At 40.0% G+C, this 16,806-nt stretch overlaps 1 protein-coding gene across 1 annotated transcript in view; it reads left to right on the top strand.

Annotated features, from left to right (window-relative positions):
* Positions 1–1,938: 1,938 nt before the first annotated feature.
* The window catches only part of tm9sf3.L (transmembrane 9 superfamily member 3 L homeolog), a 39,509-nt gene continuing 24,641 nt past the window's right edge, over positions 1,939–16,806 (top strand). The window contains exons 1-2 of the mRNA XM_018225371.2: positions 1,939–2,306; positions 15,420–15,615. Coding sequence (XP_018080860.1) covers positions 2,235–2,306; positions 15,420–15,615 — 268 coding nt within the window. The 5' untranslated portion in view covers positions 1,939–2,234. The remainder of the gene's footprint in view (positions 2,307–15,419; positions 15,616–16,806) is intronic.

Raw genomic sequence — 16,806 nt, forward strand, 5'->3', positions numbered from 1 at the left:
ATGCTACTACAGGTGCAATGAGTGCGCAGCACAGATAGAAGCATCTGTCATGGTTAGGGTTGCCTCCTGGCTGGTATTTTACTGGCCTAGCTGGTGAAAATCAGGGATGATCCCAATTTTATTAATAGGGAAAAAAGACATCCAAATGTCACTTCAAAGACCTATAACCTTTATTATGTTTTTTCCCTTTAAATAACCAACATATATAAAACAATAGGGACCAGAGGGGGCTCATATTATAGTAGCAAAAATGTGCAGACACTCATCGGGGCAAATTTACTTACCTGCGAAAATGTGCCCACTGTATAGTTTAGGTGCCATATGTTATCAAATGTAAGAGGGAAGGAGGGTACTCCAAAAAAATGTACCATCTTTTTCAGCCTATCACCCTGTAAAAAGGAAAAGACGCCAGAGTTTTTTGGGACTAAGTCCTATCTACTCTATTGCACTTCGTCTAGTCTGAGGTGGCGAAGGCAAGTCTGGCGATAGAGGTAAAGTTCAGTAAAAACACAAACTTAGTGAATTTGTGTAGTAACGCTGTTTCCCCAGAGCGAAAATACACCTGCCGTTAGAGTGCGAAGTTGCGCTAGAGTCTATCTCCTTCGGTAGCGTAATTACGTTAGCCACTTTGCCCTTTAGTAAATTTCCCCCATAGAGTCCCAGGTAGTCAAGCATAAAGTAACAAATTATTTTTGTTTATGTATAGATAAAGTGTAAAGCCTTACGCATTTAGTGCTTCCATTGCACTTAATCATAGGCTATGAGTAAGCCTTGAAACGTGTAGAACCATATACCCTATGTACATGCGTCAAAGTGTACAGTAACATGGTATCTGTGACATTTTAGATTGCAAGCTCTTTTGGGCAGGGCCCTCTTCCCCGTTTGTATCTGCTACTGATTACTATGTGGGTGATTATCTCTGTTTTACAACGTTGCAGAATATGTTGGCACTCAAAAAATATGTTGATAAAAATAATGGTGCATGACTTTAGAGAGCTTGGCATGATTTTTACAGCAATTTAACACCAAATAAATTCCTTGTGTCAATGTCCCATTATTAGGGTTGCAATGTGATGTAGCCCGCTCGCACAACCCTGGCCTTCAGCAGTTCAGCGCCTGGTGCACGGTGTTGGAGGGATCGGCACCCTCCTCAGCAGACTATCCAAGAAGACACTGGCACTCAAAGGCAAGTAACAGCAGGGTTATACCCTTGCGTATTTATTCTGCAAACGTCCAGAATAAATATGCAAGGGTATAACCCTGCTGTTACTTGCCTTTGAGTGCCAGTGTCTTCTTGGATAGCCATTATTAGGGTTGCCATCTGGCCGATAAAAATGACGGCTGATCCTAGGGTTGCCATCTTTGCCAGCACCAAACCGATCATAGGGGACGGGGCAGATAGCATTGGGGTGGAGCAGTGATGACATAGGAGGCAGGCAGATTATTGTTTGGTTTTCACAAGGCTGGAAACCGAACAGAAATTTGAGACCCGCACCCGAACTGTCGGGTCAAAACCGAACAGGTGGCAACCCTAGTTGATCCCAATTTTATTAATAGGGAAAAGATAAATATAAATAGGAAGGCCAGTATTTTTTTCTGGAAAAGATGGCAACCCTACCCTTAATGCCACTCTTGTAAATTTCCCTCTAGCAGGGCAATTGCTTTAAGAGGCAGATCTAGGAAACAGAAAGAGATAAAATACTTTTTTTAATACAAGAAGTAACTTTAATTTTGATTTGTCCTGTGTTACAACAATTATTTATTTCATTGTGAAAATAAAGCCTGTTTGAACACATGGCTGGACTAGGGGTAGCAAAGGCTTGTATTTACTACATGGTACAAGCTAGCCTAGAGGGCCAATGCGACTGTACTGTTTCCAACAACAAAAACAAAGCCAGTGGCCCTCTGAGCTGCTACAACACCCTGAAAACATGGCGCCGGGTGCTGTATAACAGCTGACAGAGAGCAACACAGGTTGGCCGCTCCTGCACAGTCCTCTCATTGTCCCATCACAGTACAGGTAACTCCACACCCTCAGCACACACCGTACACTTCCGGGATGCTGGCAGGAGGTGAGGCACTTCCGGTTGCGAGCTCCGTGGCCGGATGACGTGGCTGAGTTGCCGCTGAGGAAGCGGCTGGTGTCGGAGCAGGGGCAGTGACAGGAGGTAGGAGGAAGAGGAGGGATTACCGAAGCCATAGCCGCTGTGCGTGAGCCGAGCTGCCTGCTTAGGATGAGGCCGCAGAGGCTGCTGCTGCTGTGCCTGTACGTGCTGTACGCCCGGGCGGATGAACATGAGCACACAGTGAGTTTCTTAATCCCGGGGGTGGATTGTGATTGTCTGGGGCCTATAATCCTGCGAGAGCCTCGGCCTGTGGTAGAGGAAGGCCCAAGTACCAGTCTCCATAATGTTGGGCCTAATAGTCTGCTACTTGCGCTTCCCCAGTGTTCCCTCTTTGCCTTATACTGGCGGAGCTGCCGGGAGCTTCACACTGGCCTAACTACATGTTACTGGCCCCGCAGGCTTTCCGAAATATCCATCGCGGGACATTTAACATGGACCTCATATAAAAACTGCTTTAGTCTCCCTACATCCCAAACAATTATACACCATTTGATTCCTCTCTACTTCTGACCCGTGATTGCAAAAATGTCCCCTTAAATGTACCTATTGTTTTTCCTATGAAGACTGTAAGGAAACTTGTAGGTTTGCCTTGAGTTTCTTATATACAAGTAAAAAAGCTACTGACACAGGGGGCATTATTTATCATTGTATTTCTATATAATACACAAAAGCCATGAATATCTTGTAAATTATATCCTTATAAACGGTGAGTTCTGATGTCATCAGTTATAAACGGTGAGTTCTGATGTCATTTCTGTCACATGACTCACTGAAACTTGTGTATTATAATAAATAAAGTACCCCCAGTTGCAAAATACGAGGATATTAGAAGTTACCTCGGACTTCCATGACCTGTATAAAAACACTCGGCCTTCAGCCTTGTACTTTTATATGGTCACGAAACTCCTCAGTAACTTATAATATCCTTATATTTTACAAGAGGGGGTACTTTTTTCACTATGTATTAATGGTTTGTGGTAATGGGCTCACTGAGTATGGCTCAGTAGATGTGAATAATCACTCAGAAACACTGCAGCTACCTATCCAGTGGCCAATATGTCATGGAAAATGGTAGAATGTATGGTAGGAGGAATCAGTCATTTAGTTAGTCTGAACTGAGATTCAGAATACCCCCTGGCATTACTAGTACTTTTTATGTTTGAATTTAGATTCAGAATACCCCCTGGCATTTCTAGTACATGTTATGTCTGAACTGAGATTCAAATATTTGTATCGTTTTTTCTTTAAAACACCTTTATTAAGCCATGGGCTCTGACCCAAACAAATCGCCAACGTTCCAGACCGCCATCGATCTTTTTTATCAAGCCAGATTCAGAATACCCCCTGGCATATCTAGTACTTTTAATGTCTGAATTGAGATTCAGAACACCCCCTGGCATTTCTAGAACATTTTATGTTTGAATTTAGATTCAGAATAGCCCCTGGCATTTCTAGCAATTTTATATCTGAAATGAGATTCAGAATATCTCCTGGCATTTCTAGTACATTTTATATCTGAATATCCAGAATACTCCCTGGAATTTCTAGTACATTTTATGTCTGAACTGAGATTCAGAAAACCCCCTGGAATTTCTAGTACATTTTATGTCTGAAATGATATTCAGAATATCCTCTGGCATTTCTAGTACATTTTATATCTGAAATGATATTCAGAAAATCCTCTGGCATTTCTAATACATTTTATATCTGAAATGATATTCAGAATATCCTCTGGAATTTCTAGTACATTTTATGTCTGAAATGATATTCAGAATATCCTCTGGAATTTCTAGTACATTTTATGTCTGAAATGATATTCAGAATATCCTCTGGAATTTCTAGTACATTTTATGTCTGAAATGATATTCAGAATATCCTCTGGCATTTCTAGTACATTTTATGTCTGAAATGATATTCAGAATATCCTCTGGCATTTCTAGTACATTTTATATCTGAAATGATATTCAGAATATCCTCTGGCATTTCTAGTACATTTTATATCTGAACTGAGATTCAGAAAACCCCCTGGAATTTCTAGTACACCTTATTTTATGTCTGAACTGAGATTTATAATACCCCCTGGCATTTCTAGAACACCTTATTTCTGAGCTGAGATTCATAATACCCCCTGGCATTTCTAGTACATTTTATGTCTGAACTGAGATTCAGAATACCCCCTCACATTTCTAGTACACCAAGGCCCAATATAAAGCACTGGTCTGTGGTGCCTCTTTGACATTTCCCAAATTTTTAGATTGGTAGTCAACCTCTGATCTCTATCTGTCTACTGAACCAAAAAGCAGTATATAAGTACAGAATTGCTCCACATAATGTCCTTTTAGCTGGTGGTTAAATGTCCTTCTCAGCAGCAGTACTGATGCTTCACCATGATGCCCATTGGTTGTAGAAGGATTTTATTTCTGGAATGGGCCACATACAGTGATATATTGACATTTGCTCTGAACCTTTGCTTTTAAGAATCATTCCCAAAGCTTGGCTAATGGATTCAGTTCTACAGTTGAGAGCACTAACTGTGCCTGTTGCTCTCATACATTCCAAATTAGCTGTTACTATGTTCTTACTGTAGGTACAATCCATTCCAGCTATTGTTACCCTTTCTTTATATAGACTGTCCGTTCACTGTGCACTGTCCTTATGCTGGCACATACAGAAAGTCACTGCACCTGACTAGAGACTGTAGTTACATAGCCCAAGACAGAATCACGTATTATCTGGGCCTCTAATACCATTATCTGGCCATGTTTCCAGATATGATGTCTTTCAGAATAACTTTTTTTTGCACATTTCAGGCTAGGAATATTCCTTGAAATGAATGTAACTAACCAGACAATGCTCCACATAAATCTCATACCCAATTAATTGCGCAGATTGCTAGACCATAGTTGATTTTGCCTCATGAGCGATTGCCATGACTGTTCTTGCTTTAGGAGGTCCTGTCACACTAACAAATGGATAACTGTTTTCTTTCTTGGCAAAATTTTTTGGTTTTCTTAGCAATGCATACATCCGTTAAAAGGTTTTCGACTCCAGTTTGCACTTGACATTTAATGATTTTTATGTATAATACACTATTTAATTTTCCGTCATGCAATTTTATCAAGTGAGTGTTACATTTGTATTCTAATAGGCTTAAGTGTCCCACAAAATCTTGTCATGCAACTACATGCATCTGCACGAGATTTTGATGAATGCAAAATATTATCCTCGTCCCTGCTGTAATGTAAACATCTGATGAGATGGTTTCATTCATCTAAAGCTAAACATCCACATTAATATATGCTCTTTTGGGAGATCCTGATTTGGCCGAACATGCACTAAGAGTCAGCCTCTTATATTGGCAGTGTATCACCAGCTTATGTATTTTAATGAGAAACAAAAGTCTATCACACATGTATTTTGTTGGAACAAAATGCTGCAATTTCCTCCAACAATCATGATCTGTCTGATAACAAATCTTTAATTTGCTTTAGATCAGACTTTAATACAAGCTGCATTATTAATTGACATTATAGTTCAACTTCATCCTGTTTGTAAGGTGATACCTGTCTATATGGGGATAGCATAACCAAATCTTCCAGACAGTTCAACCCTTCAGTGACAGGCCTGAGTATTCTTAGCATTCTTGTTTGCCAAGTCATCCCACTGCCACCTTTACACACCTGAGCTGGTGAGATTACTTCCTCGATCAGTAAAGCAACCGCCACATGCTCAGCTTTGCAAGGCATTTCTGTTATCAACTTTCTCCTAAGGCGAGGCACTTTAGATTCATATCTAGTTTTATGTCTATAGCTTTCTATATGTATGTATGACATGTAAGACCTGCATAGTTCATAGCTGATTTTACAAAACTGTCATACTGTGAACATTTATGAAAACCATACCATCGGTATCTGTTTTATTAATCAGGATTATACTTGGCACAAAGTCTATTTTGAGGAAAATTAAAAATTACCTAACTGGATATTGAATCTTTAGTCTTAGGGTTGGGGCAGACAGGCAGATTCTGGGAGATTTAGTCTGGCGATTAATCGGTTCTGCTGGGTGGCTACAATCCCCTGAACTGTCCTCCGTCTGTTTGATGAAGAATCGCCTGCGCTAATTCACTTGCGGCGCTTCGATTTCCGAAGTCGTCCGAAGTTTCCTCGTGAGGCAACTTCGGAAATCGAACCTTAGAGTTACATATAGCTCCATGCTAGGGTGTAAAATTATGTATATTTTGCATTAATGTACAATTATACATGTATAAATCCTTGACTTTATCTAGTTCTTCAGTGCTTAGAGGTATTTTGTTCTGCCATAATTTTATAATTTTTATTCAACATTTTATGATAAATACATTTTGTGTCAACTTAAAGGACATGTAAGTTTGCCAGCGCCATCACATTTTTCTAAAACAAATAGCAGCTTTCACCAGGGGGCCATTTTCCCTCTGACACATCATCAGTGCATTTATGGCTGCCAACAGCACATATATGTTGTAAAGTTCATGCAATTGAAGAAGGCAGGTTAACACAGGCATAATTTACTATGATGACAAGTCCTGCTTGGATTGAGCACTGTAATGCACTATTATTTAAACATAGGAGCAGACGGCTAGAGCAGAGTTTCTATGGGAACCATCTCTTCATTGGCTGCTAGACTGAAGGGTGTGTTTATAAATGTGAGTTGAGAAGAACTGAGCATGCTCATGAGCCAACAGCCAAAAGAAATTCCCGAGCGAGGAGGATGAATGGGTTAGAGGAGTAGAAGGAATCTTGGGTGATTAAGGGGATGCTGCAGCCTTATTGTTAACCTTTGAACAACCAGAGTGGCAGGTATTTAGAGATTTCAGAGAGGCTCTTCAGTGATTTTAATTTTTGTGTGGGAGGTTTACATGTCCTTTAATTTACTTAGAAAGGAATACAGCCTCAGTAAAAAAAAGAAAAAGTCAAATTTGCATGTCATCTTTTTAAAAATGCTCTTTTTTTGAGATACCACAACTGCGGTTCATATACTGTGTGTGTATTGGACTTTCTTGTTTATTTTAAGTCACCTTGCATGATGTAATTCAGGATTTCAGGTCAAAGGAATGCCTCTAACTCCTACACACCCTTTCCCTCTTTGTCAGTGTGTCTTTTTCAACATTAACTCAAAGAACAGGGCTTGGGTTAAACATACTTTTTGTTCCATAATTACAAGGGTCCTCCACCCAAAATTGATTTTTTTAAAATGGAATTCTAAGCAGCATTGCATTGTACATGAATAACTAATGTTTAATTGTTATTTGTAAGTATAATTGCAATTGAAAGCAGCTTTGTTACCCCTTTCTGTTCTATGGCTTTAGGTCTTGAAACTATGTAAACAGACACAATATAAGAATATAAACAGACAGATGCTGCTCTTATTAACAATTACATTTACAAATAACTGTATTCATGTATAGGTTTGTTTTGAAATTTGCTGTGCATTACATTTTTCTTAGTGGAATGTTTCCTGCTCTAAACTGGCCAAAAATGCAACCTGATAGAAAGTCCCATTCTAATGTCCTGTTTTAAAGAGCTGGTTAAAACAAATCACTAGTCTATTAAGAAACCCTCTATGTGATCTCCTGTTTCTTATCTCAAAGAGAAAATGCTACAGCTGGGGGAAGGATGGGCTTTGTCTATACAGAAGGGCTTTTTGTGGACTGCTGATTTAATTTTTGCAGCTGGTAAAACACGTTGGAATGCTTACAAATTTCAGTTGTTACTCATGTTTAGTGGAGAAGTACCAAAATTCATACTTTTGGCCCATTGTAATTAAGAAATCTTTTCAGCAAAGGGTGATTGTGTTTAAAAAGGGGTTATACTCTTCCTTTAATTGTATTAAATTGAAGCTGCACATATATCCAGATAAACTAACAAAAACAGTGGCGGAACAACCGGGGGAGCAGGGGGTGCCCGCACCCCCTCAGGGCCCCCCGGCAGTCCGCGCGCCACTTTGCGCCGCATATTCCCGGCCAGTTCCGGGTGTACGGAGGGGGGCGGGGGGCCCGGCTGCGCGTCCTGCGCCAGGGCCCGCCCCCCTCTTGTTACGTTTCTGAACAAAAATTAATTATGAATGCACAGAATCCGCTATTTTAGGATTCAGCAGAATCCTTTGTGAAAGATTCGCTGAAAACTGAACTGAATCCGAACCCTAATTTGCATATGTAAATTAGGGAAATGAAGGGCAAAAAGAACCTTGTTTGTTTGATGAAAAGCCATGTGATTGTTTGGATTCAGTTTGGCCAGACACTTGGATTCGGCCGAATTCTCCTGAAACAGGCTGAACTGGATTTGGTGCGGTTGATCACTTAATTACAATAAAGGAACCTCATGTATTTTAATGACAAGATCCTTTGAAATACGACCATTTTATGCTTTGGTTGAAACCAGCAAGAGTTAATGTATATTTTCATGAAGCATTTCATCCTGCTATCCATGAGGTTCTGGTGAGTAATGGAGTTTTCATTTACTACTATCAGGAGCGATGACGGGTCAATAAAGAGCACTTTGTACGCTGCTGTTTCTGCCAGTGGACAAAACGTACTGTGTGCCTTTATGTGTACAGGTATGGGACCCGTTATCCGGAAACCTGTTATCTATCTTCCCATAGACTCTATTTTAATCAAATAATTTAGATTAGAAAAAAAAAATAATTTTTTCTCTATAATAATAAAACAGTACCTTGTACTTGATTCAAACTAACATAATTCATCCTTATTGGAGGCAAAACAATCCTATTGAGTTTAATTAATGTTTAAATTATTTTTTCGCTTAATTCTATTTGCCTGTTGCAGTCTGTGGGCCATTACATGGCGCTCTTTTGCAAAACTCTTGCAAATAAATCTTTAGTGTTAACAACTTTTCTCTATATTGATTTCTGAGTTTCCCTTCCACTCCCTAAGGGCTATTCCACACGGGGAGATAGCCTTGCGTTTGCGGTCGCGGCGACAAAGCGCCGCGCCAGTCGCCGCGACCGGCGCAGGCGACAGTTTTGTATGGGCGCCTATGTAAAAACGCCTGTGCTAACCACACGAGGCGATGCGCTTTTCAACAGTCGCCTGAAAATGCCTGGCGAGGCAGCATGAGATTTACCAGTTCTGTGCTTCAGTTGTAGAAACGTGGGCAGATCTGAACTAACTATTGTGCTCCTCTTGAGTATTTCTGCCACAGTTACTGTTTGTTCTTAATGATGGCTGACAAGCAATGCTGTCACTACGAAATGGTTCTGTAAGACCTGCACCCCCCCCCCTTTTTCAGAGCAATTTCAGAGACTTTGGCAGCTGCAGTTTTTAGTAGCTCAGGAGGCATCCCAAAATTATCTGAAATTTTCCCCTATTGCTTGTCAGGTGACTGCATTTCTAAGCAGCTCCCTCACCTGAAGGTATTTACATATGATTTCAGGTTATTTCCATAGTAGGGAATGACACTGCCTTCTGAGGTTCTAAATATTGTAGGTTCCAATACATTAACATTAGTGATATGGACAGGCTAGAGAGGGTTGTTATGAGCACCGATGCTCTTCTCTGGACAGCAGTGGTGGTGAAAAACCCCTATGTGCCATAGGCTGGTTCACTTTTTTTATGCTATAGAATGGCCAATTCTAAGAAACATTTGAATTGGTCTTCATTATTAAATTTCTATTGTTTTAGAATTACTATTTAGACTCTTTCCAGCTTTCGAATGGGGGTCACTGGTCCAATCTAAAAAAACAAATGCTTTGTAAGGCTACACATTTATTGTGATGGCTACCGTATATACTCGTGTATAAGCCGAGTTTTTCAGCACCCAAAATGTGCTGAAAAAATTGACCTCGGCTTATACGCGGGTAAGTATACGCGAGGGGCTCCTGCCTAATGTGACACTTCCCTCCCCGGGGCTCGACGTGTCCGCGCTGCCTGCAGGGGGCTCCCTCTGTCCGTAGCACCCGCCCAGCACCGGGAGGGGACAGGATCCGGAAAGAGCAGGCGCAAAGGGCGGAAGAACTGGCTGTGAGCCGGGGGTCTGTGTTGGGCTAATAAGGAATTATCGAACCCCGGGCACAAGCGGCTCCTCTAACCGGAACTGACCGCCAGTCCCTCCAACCTGTGGGGAATCCGCTCCCCGGGAGTCTTCCCTCTACCCGACCTTCCTCCCTCGGACACATGGACTCTCCCTTTATCCACAGTCCGCTCCTTCCCCCGCCCGATCAGCCCATTCCTCCCCCGGGGGAGCCGCTCGTGCTGCGGATGAGTGTGGCATTGGGCGGAAGGAGCGATGAATCATCAGCCGATCCAGCCAGGGAATTCGCCTCGTTATTTGCTCACACCGAGTCCCTTGTGTCTAATCCGGGGACGAGTCTTTCCTTCCCCAGTGACCCAGCCTCCTCCTCCCGTCTACTCCCCTGGAAGTCCACAGCTCGAGCAGCAGCCGGACACCCCTCGCGTTTCCCCGCAATTTCATTATTGTGTGGTGAGTGTATATAGTGTATGATGGTGTGGGTAGAGAGTTTGTGTGTGTGTATATAGTATATGTGTGGGGAGTTTGTGTGTATAGTATGTGTGTGTGATTATTTTGTGGGAAGAGTGTGTGTGTAAAGTATATGTGTGTCTATGTGTGTATAATTGCTAGTGGAAAGTATATTTTGTCTCAGCTGAAAAATATCTGTAATATAAATCCACTGGGGGGGGACAAATTTTCAGTGATTTAGTTTGCGCTGTAGTGATTGTAGCATAAAGGGTCTTAGTTGTGTCTAGGCTTATACGCGAGTCAATAAGTTTTCCCAGTTTTTGTAGGTAAAATTAGGTACCTCGGCTTATACACGAGTATATACGGTACTTTATTAGTCATCTTTCTATTCAGGCCCTCTCCTATTCATATTCCATTTTCTTATTCAAATCAATGCATGGTTGCTAGGGAAATGTGGACCCCCTAGCAACCAGATTGCTGAAATTGCAAACTGGAATGCTGCTGACTAAAAAGCTAAATGACTCAAAAACCCACATATTAAAAAATAAAACCAATTTCAAATTGTCATGGAATATCACTCTCTACATCATACTGAAAGTTAACTCAAAGGTGCACAACCCCTTTAACTTGTTTCTTACAAGGTTAGAAGGTGCTGCTGGTCGCCGGCTTGTGTGCCAGCAGCCTACACTTTACTTGTCCTTTCATTCACTTTGTGTAACATGGACCAGTGTGTATGTATGTGGCAGGAAAATAGATCAAAATTGTGCGACCGGGGCAAATGATTAAACATTCAACCTTCTGTGAAACAGGTCTTCATTATTTATTTTCCATAGTTTTTTTTTAAGTTAATTGCCTTCAATTTCTAACTCTTTTAGCTTTCAAATGGGGGTCACTGACCCCCTCTAAAAACAAATGCTACAATACTAAGGCTACAAAGGCATTATTATTGCTAGTTTTTATAACTCATTTTTCTATTTAGGCTCTCTCCTATTCATATTCAGTCTCTCATTCACATCAGTATGTGGTTGCTAGGGTATTTTGCCCCAGCAACCAGATTGCTAAAATTGTAATCTGGAGAGCTGCTGAATAAAATGCTAAATAATTCAAAAAAACAAAAAATTAAAACCAATTGCAAATATTCTCATAAAATCATACTAAAACCCCTTTAGTGTTTCTGTGATTTTCTAGTGGACTTAAGTCAGGAAGATCCAAATTAAGTAATGATCTGTTATCCAAAAAACTCCAGGTCCTGCAAATTCTGGATTACAGGTCCCAAGCTGAAATGAGAGCCGTAGAGCATGCTTGGTTTATATTCCAGAATGTCAGATAGCAAGACATGCACTGGATTTGTTTGGAGAGGGCGGGTGCATTGTTTTGAAACTCCATCATACCTGTATGGATCATAATATCCATAGGAGAATTTCAGTGCTAGTATTGTCCAAAGCTAGCCCATGGAGCACATTAAGGAATATTTTCTCTGGATAAGATTGGGTTAGAAAATGGGCATTAACTCCACTCTGCCCTAGCAGTGAATTTGGTATTTACTTGTTTCATAGGAATGTGTGTTCCTTCAGACATTCAAAATAATAGGATCTCAGTAGAACATGGACTTTTGTTTTTATTTCAGGGCCATGTCAGTCTTTTGCATGACTCAAGTGAGAACATTTCAGCTGAGTTTAGACTTTCAGTTGGACTGTTTAACAGTTATAGGCAAGCCTTCCCTTTTGTTTCTAGTAACACATGCTGCTGTTTAATTGCACCTTCTCTTTAGTTGATCCTTTGTTAAAGAAACCGTAATACCCACTATGTAACCCTGTGCCTTTTCTCCTTTTTCAGCTTGGCTGAACTCGTAGCTACACCAGCTTATTCATATAAATTATAGTAGTGTTTCTGAAGCATACAAACGGCTTTACTTTTGGATGTTCCTTTAATAATGTTTAGTTAAAGGGGTAGTTAACCAGAAATAGACTTTTTCAACTGCTTCCTGTTTTGGACCATTTCTCTAAAATTGAAGTTTACATATGAATGCTCCTCTCTGGTGTCTGTCTGGCAGCTCAGTAATCCATGAGCAGACTCTGAACTGTTACAATTTGCTATGGATACATTTTTCAACAGCTTCTATTGAATATTAGCAACTATTGTATCAATTGTAACAGCTGCCTTCAAAGGAGATGTGTAGGGTAAATTTTAAAAAAAAACTAATTTTGTAGGCAATGATGTATACTATATGGTGCTGGTTTTGCTTTTGGGTGTAAATTAATAGTCTTTAAACATGGACTCTTTACTGGAGCTTCCTATAGATGTTCACTAGTCCCTGTCCCTGTTTCAAATGAGGGGTTGGTGTGTCCGAATGGTCCCTGCCAGAAGCACAGTAGGAGGGGGATAGCCAATCACAGTCCTGCAGTCACACCAGCAAAGGCAGGGTTCAGTTCTCTATCAGGTCAGCATAGCTGCTGATTGGTTCCTATCCTATAGTGCAGGGGTCCCCAACCTTTTTTACTCGTGAGCCACATTTAAATGTAAAAAGAGTTGGAGAGCAACTCAAGCATGAGAAAGTCCATGGGGATGTCAAATAAGGGCTGTGATTGGCTGTTTGGTACCCCCTATGTGAACTGGTAGCCTACAGGAGGCTCTGTTTGGCTGTACACCTGGTTTTTATACAACCAAAACTTGCCTCCAAGCCTGGAATTCAAAAATAAGCTTCTGCTTTGAGGCCACTGGGAGCAACATCTAAGGGGTTGGAGAGCAACATGTTGCTCGCGAGCTACTGTTTGGGGACCACTGCTATAGTGCAATGTGATGAGTGCTGTCAGCTCCCCTGCACAGCCTGGGAAAGGAGGCAGCAGGAAGTGGAACAGATGGGCGGGACTAGTAGGGTTTTAGCAGAAAATTTCAATAAAGTAACCAAAAAGCACATTCCTTCTATATCTAATGCACTAGTACATTCTTGTTTTTTACATAATATGTCACCTTTAAGGAAACTCAGGGATTCTGCTCAGCAGCGCCAAATGTATGTGTGTAAGGAAACCGTAGATTTTTGTTTTAAATGCCCCCTGCAGCTGCTAAGCTCTATTCGTCCAAACCTTTGTTGGGGAAAACAATTTTTGCCTGACAGGTGCCCTTTAAGCTGTTGTCTTTGTTTTGGGGTTGGCATACTTGTAAACAAACATAGAATCCTTTTTCGTACAATTTGTAGCTGTGACATACCAGTTCAGAGGCCCATATGTTTCCATGTCTTTTTAAAGAAGTCAATGCTTTCTTCTTAGTGTGAATATAATGTGCACTTCCCATCATTGCAAGTTAGTGTAATCTTACTGTACATATCTGTCCTCTGTTTTAGGTGAACATTAAATTAGAACTCACTAGATACTATTCATGAACGTATCGCTCATGGAAACACTTTGGGGGGAAATGCACAGTAAAAATGCAGAAAGGGTGAAATCTGAGAAGTTCTGCTCTTGGTACTCTTACAGACCACTCTATGTCAAAACCCAGTTTCCTATAGATTCACAACAGAAGGCAAATCCTGTTCACAGCATATTTAATGTCACTTAAGTCACTACAATATATTAGAAGAAATTTGCAGGTAAGCTCTGGTTTGGATGGGGTGGAGGTTGCGGGCAGCTGTGGAAAGGGCATCACTGTAGTTAGCGGGGTGGGGGAGTTGGGGGACCCTTCATAAGGCATCCCTGGTGGTCTCAGCCCCCCCCCAGTCTGACACTGAGTATATGTGAAGGTTGGCATGCACGTAAAAATTGCCTGGGTGCAGACTGAAAAATAAGAAAGTAAGTATAGGAAATCCATAGATTGAGACTCATACTCGCAGGTCTTGTACGAATAAAGAAAATAATTTATTATGGAGACTAACATTTCGGCTAGATAACTAGCCTTTACTTTGATTAAGGCTTGGAATTTAGCCTAAACATAAGTCTCCATAATAAATAATTTTCTTTATTCATACAAGACCTGAGAGTGCGATTCTCGATCTTTGCATTCCCTATATATAAAATATATATATATATATATATATATATATATATATATATATATATATATATATATATATATATATATATATATATATATATATAATTTTTTTTTTTTGCATACGAGCATAAGTAGCAAATTGTTAGTGGGGACACAGCCCCTCTGTATATTGTGTGATGTAATACAGATGCTTATGCCAGTAACAGATAATGTAGAGTAAACCATCATTAGAATCCTCTCCTTATGGATTACTTCTCGGCTGATATATCTGCAATTTTAAAGCTGAAGGAGAACAGAGTTGTACTGTGCTGTAATATATGAAATTATTTATACAGCGGGACAGATTTATTAAACAAATTTGTATTGGGCTGAATCCAGAAATTATGCATAGGGCTTGTCCACAAACATGTAAATTCAAAAACACATTGTCTTGGTATGGACAACCCTGCATCATCATTGAGCTTGTCATGGGATTTAATATGTAACTAAAATGATGACTTAATGGATTGAAGATAAATGGAGTTGATGATTACAGCACGCACCACTATACAAACATTGGCATGTTTCTGGTTCTCTTTGCACATAGGTGATCAGTGAGATTTTATTTTATTGGTACTCAAAAGATCAGTTTTTCTACTTGTTGCTATTTGTACCTTAGTACCAGTGCTTCTCTCTCTTCTATCCACCTTTCCCTCTGTCCTTTGATTGTTTATAACAAGCTTTTCCAAGCAGGTGCTATTAAATAGAGAACTTTACCTACTTGTGTTATAGAAATATGTTATTTTATACACAGTAACTCAATACAGTTTCTTTTTTTTTCCCTTTTCCTTCCTAGTATGATGACAAAGAGGAGGTTGTTTTGTGGATGAACACAGTAGGACCGTATCACAATCGGCAAGAGACATACAAATACTTTTCACTGCCTTTCTGTGTTGGAACAAAGAAGAGTATTAGCCATTACCATGAAACCTTAGGAGAAGCCCTGCAAGGGGTGGAGCTAGAATTTAGTGGCTTAGATATTAAATTTAAGGGTGAGTATATGAGATGTGGGTCATGATTATTCTGTATGGCATAATTCACCTATCACTGTACACAAAGTTACTGTTCACAAGGTATGTAAAGTTTGTAGAGCTGTAGCCTTAAAGATTTATTTGATTAATTATAAAAATGTCCGGAAAAAAAATGTGTTGAAATAACCCCCAGATTGGAATTGTGGCAGTTAAAAGGTGTTCTAAATGACTCATTTTAGTGTAAAATAAATGCACACCTTTTATAAATACATGTATGTGATCTACTTTTCAGAAGCTCTGCATCCCACTAATCCAAAACACACCAGTAATATTTTTTAGTGTAAGATAGTAATTAGAATTTTTTAAAGTTATTTGTGATGTAATTGCTATTGAAAGCAGTACAGGGGATCCGTTATCCGGAAACCCGTTATCCAGAAAGCTTCGAATTTCATAAAGGCCATCTTCCATAGATTCCATTTTTCCAAATAATAATCATTTTTCTTTGTAATAATATAACAGTACTTTGTACTTGATGCCAGCTAAGATATAATTAAAAATATAGATAATTTGGAGGCAAAACCATCTTATTGGGTTTGTTTAATGTTTATATGATTTTCTAGTAGACTTTAAGGTATGAAGATCTAAATTACAGAAAGATCCATTATCCAGAAAACCCCATGTCCCAAGCATTCTGCATAATGGGTCCCAAGCATTCTGCATAACAGGTCCCATAGCTGTATTTGTGTATCCCTTCCTCTTGTCAGGTCCTGACTCTGGAACCAATGTAGCCACAGCCAGTTGTCTTTTAGGTCAGCTTATTATTGTTTTAGGCGTATAGATTTACATTTTTTCTTTAGTATTTGGGTGGAGTTCCCCTTTCATGAAGCTTGCATAAATTCATGTTGATAGCCGAATAACATGCCATTTTAATGGTGCTTCTACTTAGTTTAACACAATTTTTCACGGCTTTTGACCATTTCTTTTTGTAAAATATTTTACACACCAAATGTGTCTCAATGTGTTACTGTATAGTTTTTCCTTGCACATAATTGCAACTAGTTCTGGTTTCCAATGCCACACCAGATCGTTTATCTGCTCGCTGCCCATACGTACAGACACTGACCGGAACAATATCATCCTTTCACTGCCCGCACAGCTTGACTTTTAGACAGAAAACACTTTTGCATGTGTGCATTTTCTGGCCAAATCTGC

The sequence above is a fragment of the Xenopus laevis genome, chromosome 7L, assembly GCF_017654675.1.
Source record: "Xenopus laevis strain J_2021 chromosome 7L, Xenopus_laevis_v10.1, whole genome shotgun sequence".
NCBI lineage: Eukaryota > Metazoa > Chordata > Amphibia > Anura > Pipidae > Xenopus > Xenopus laevis.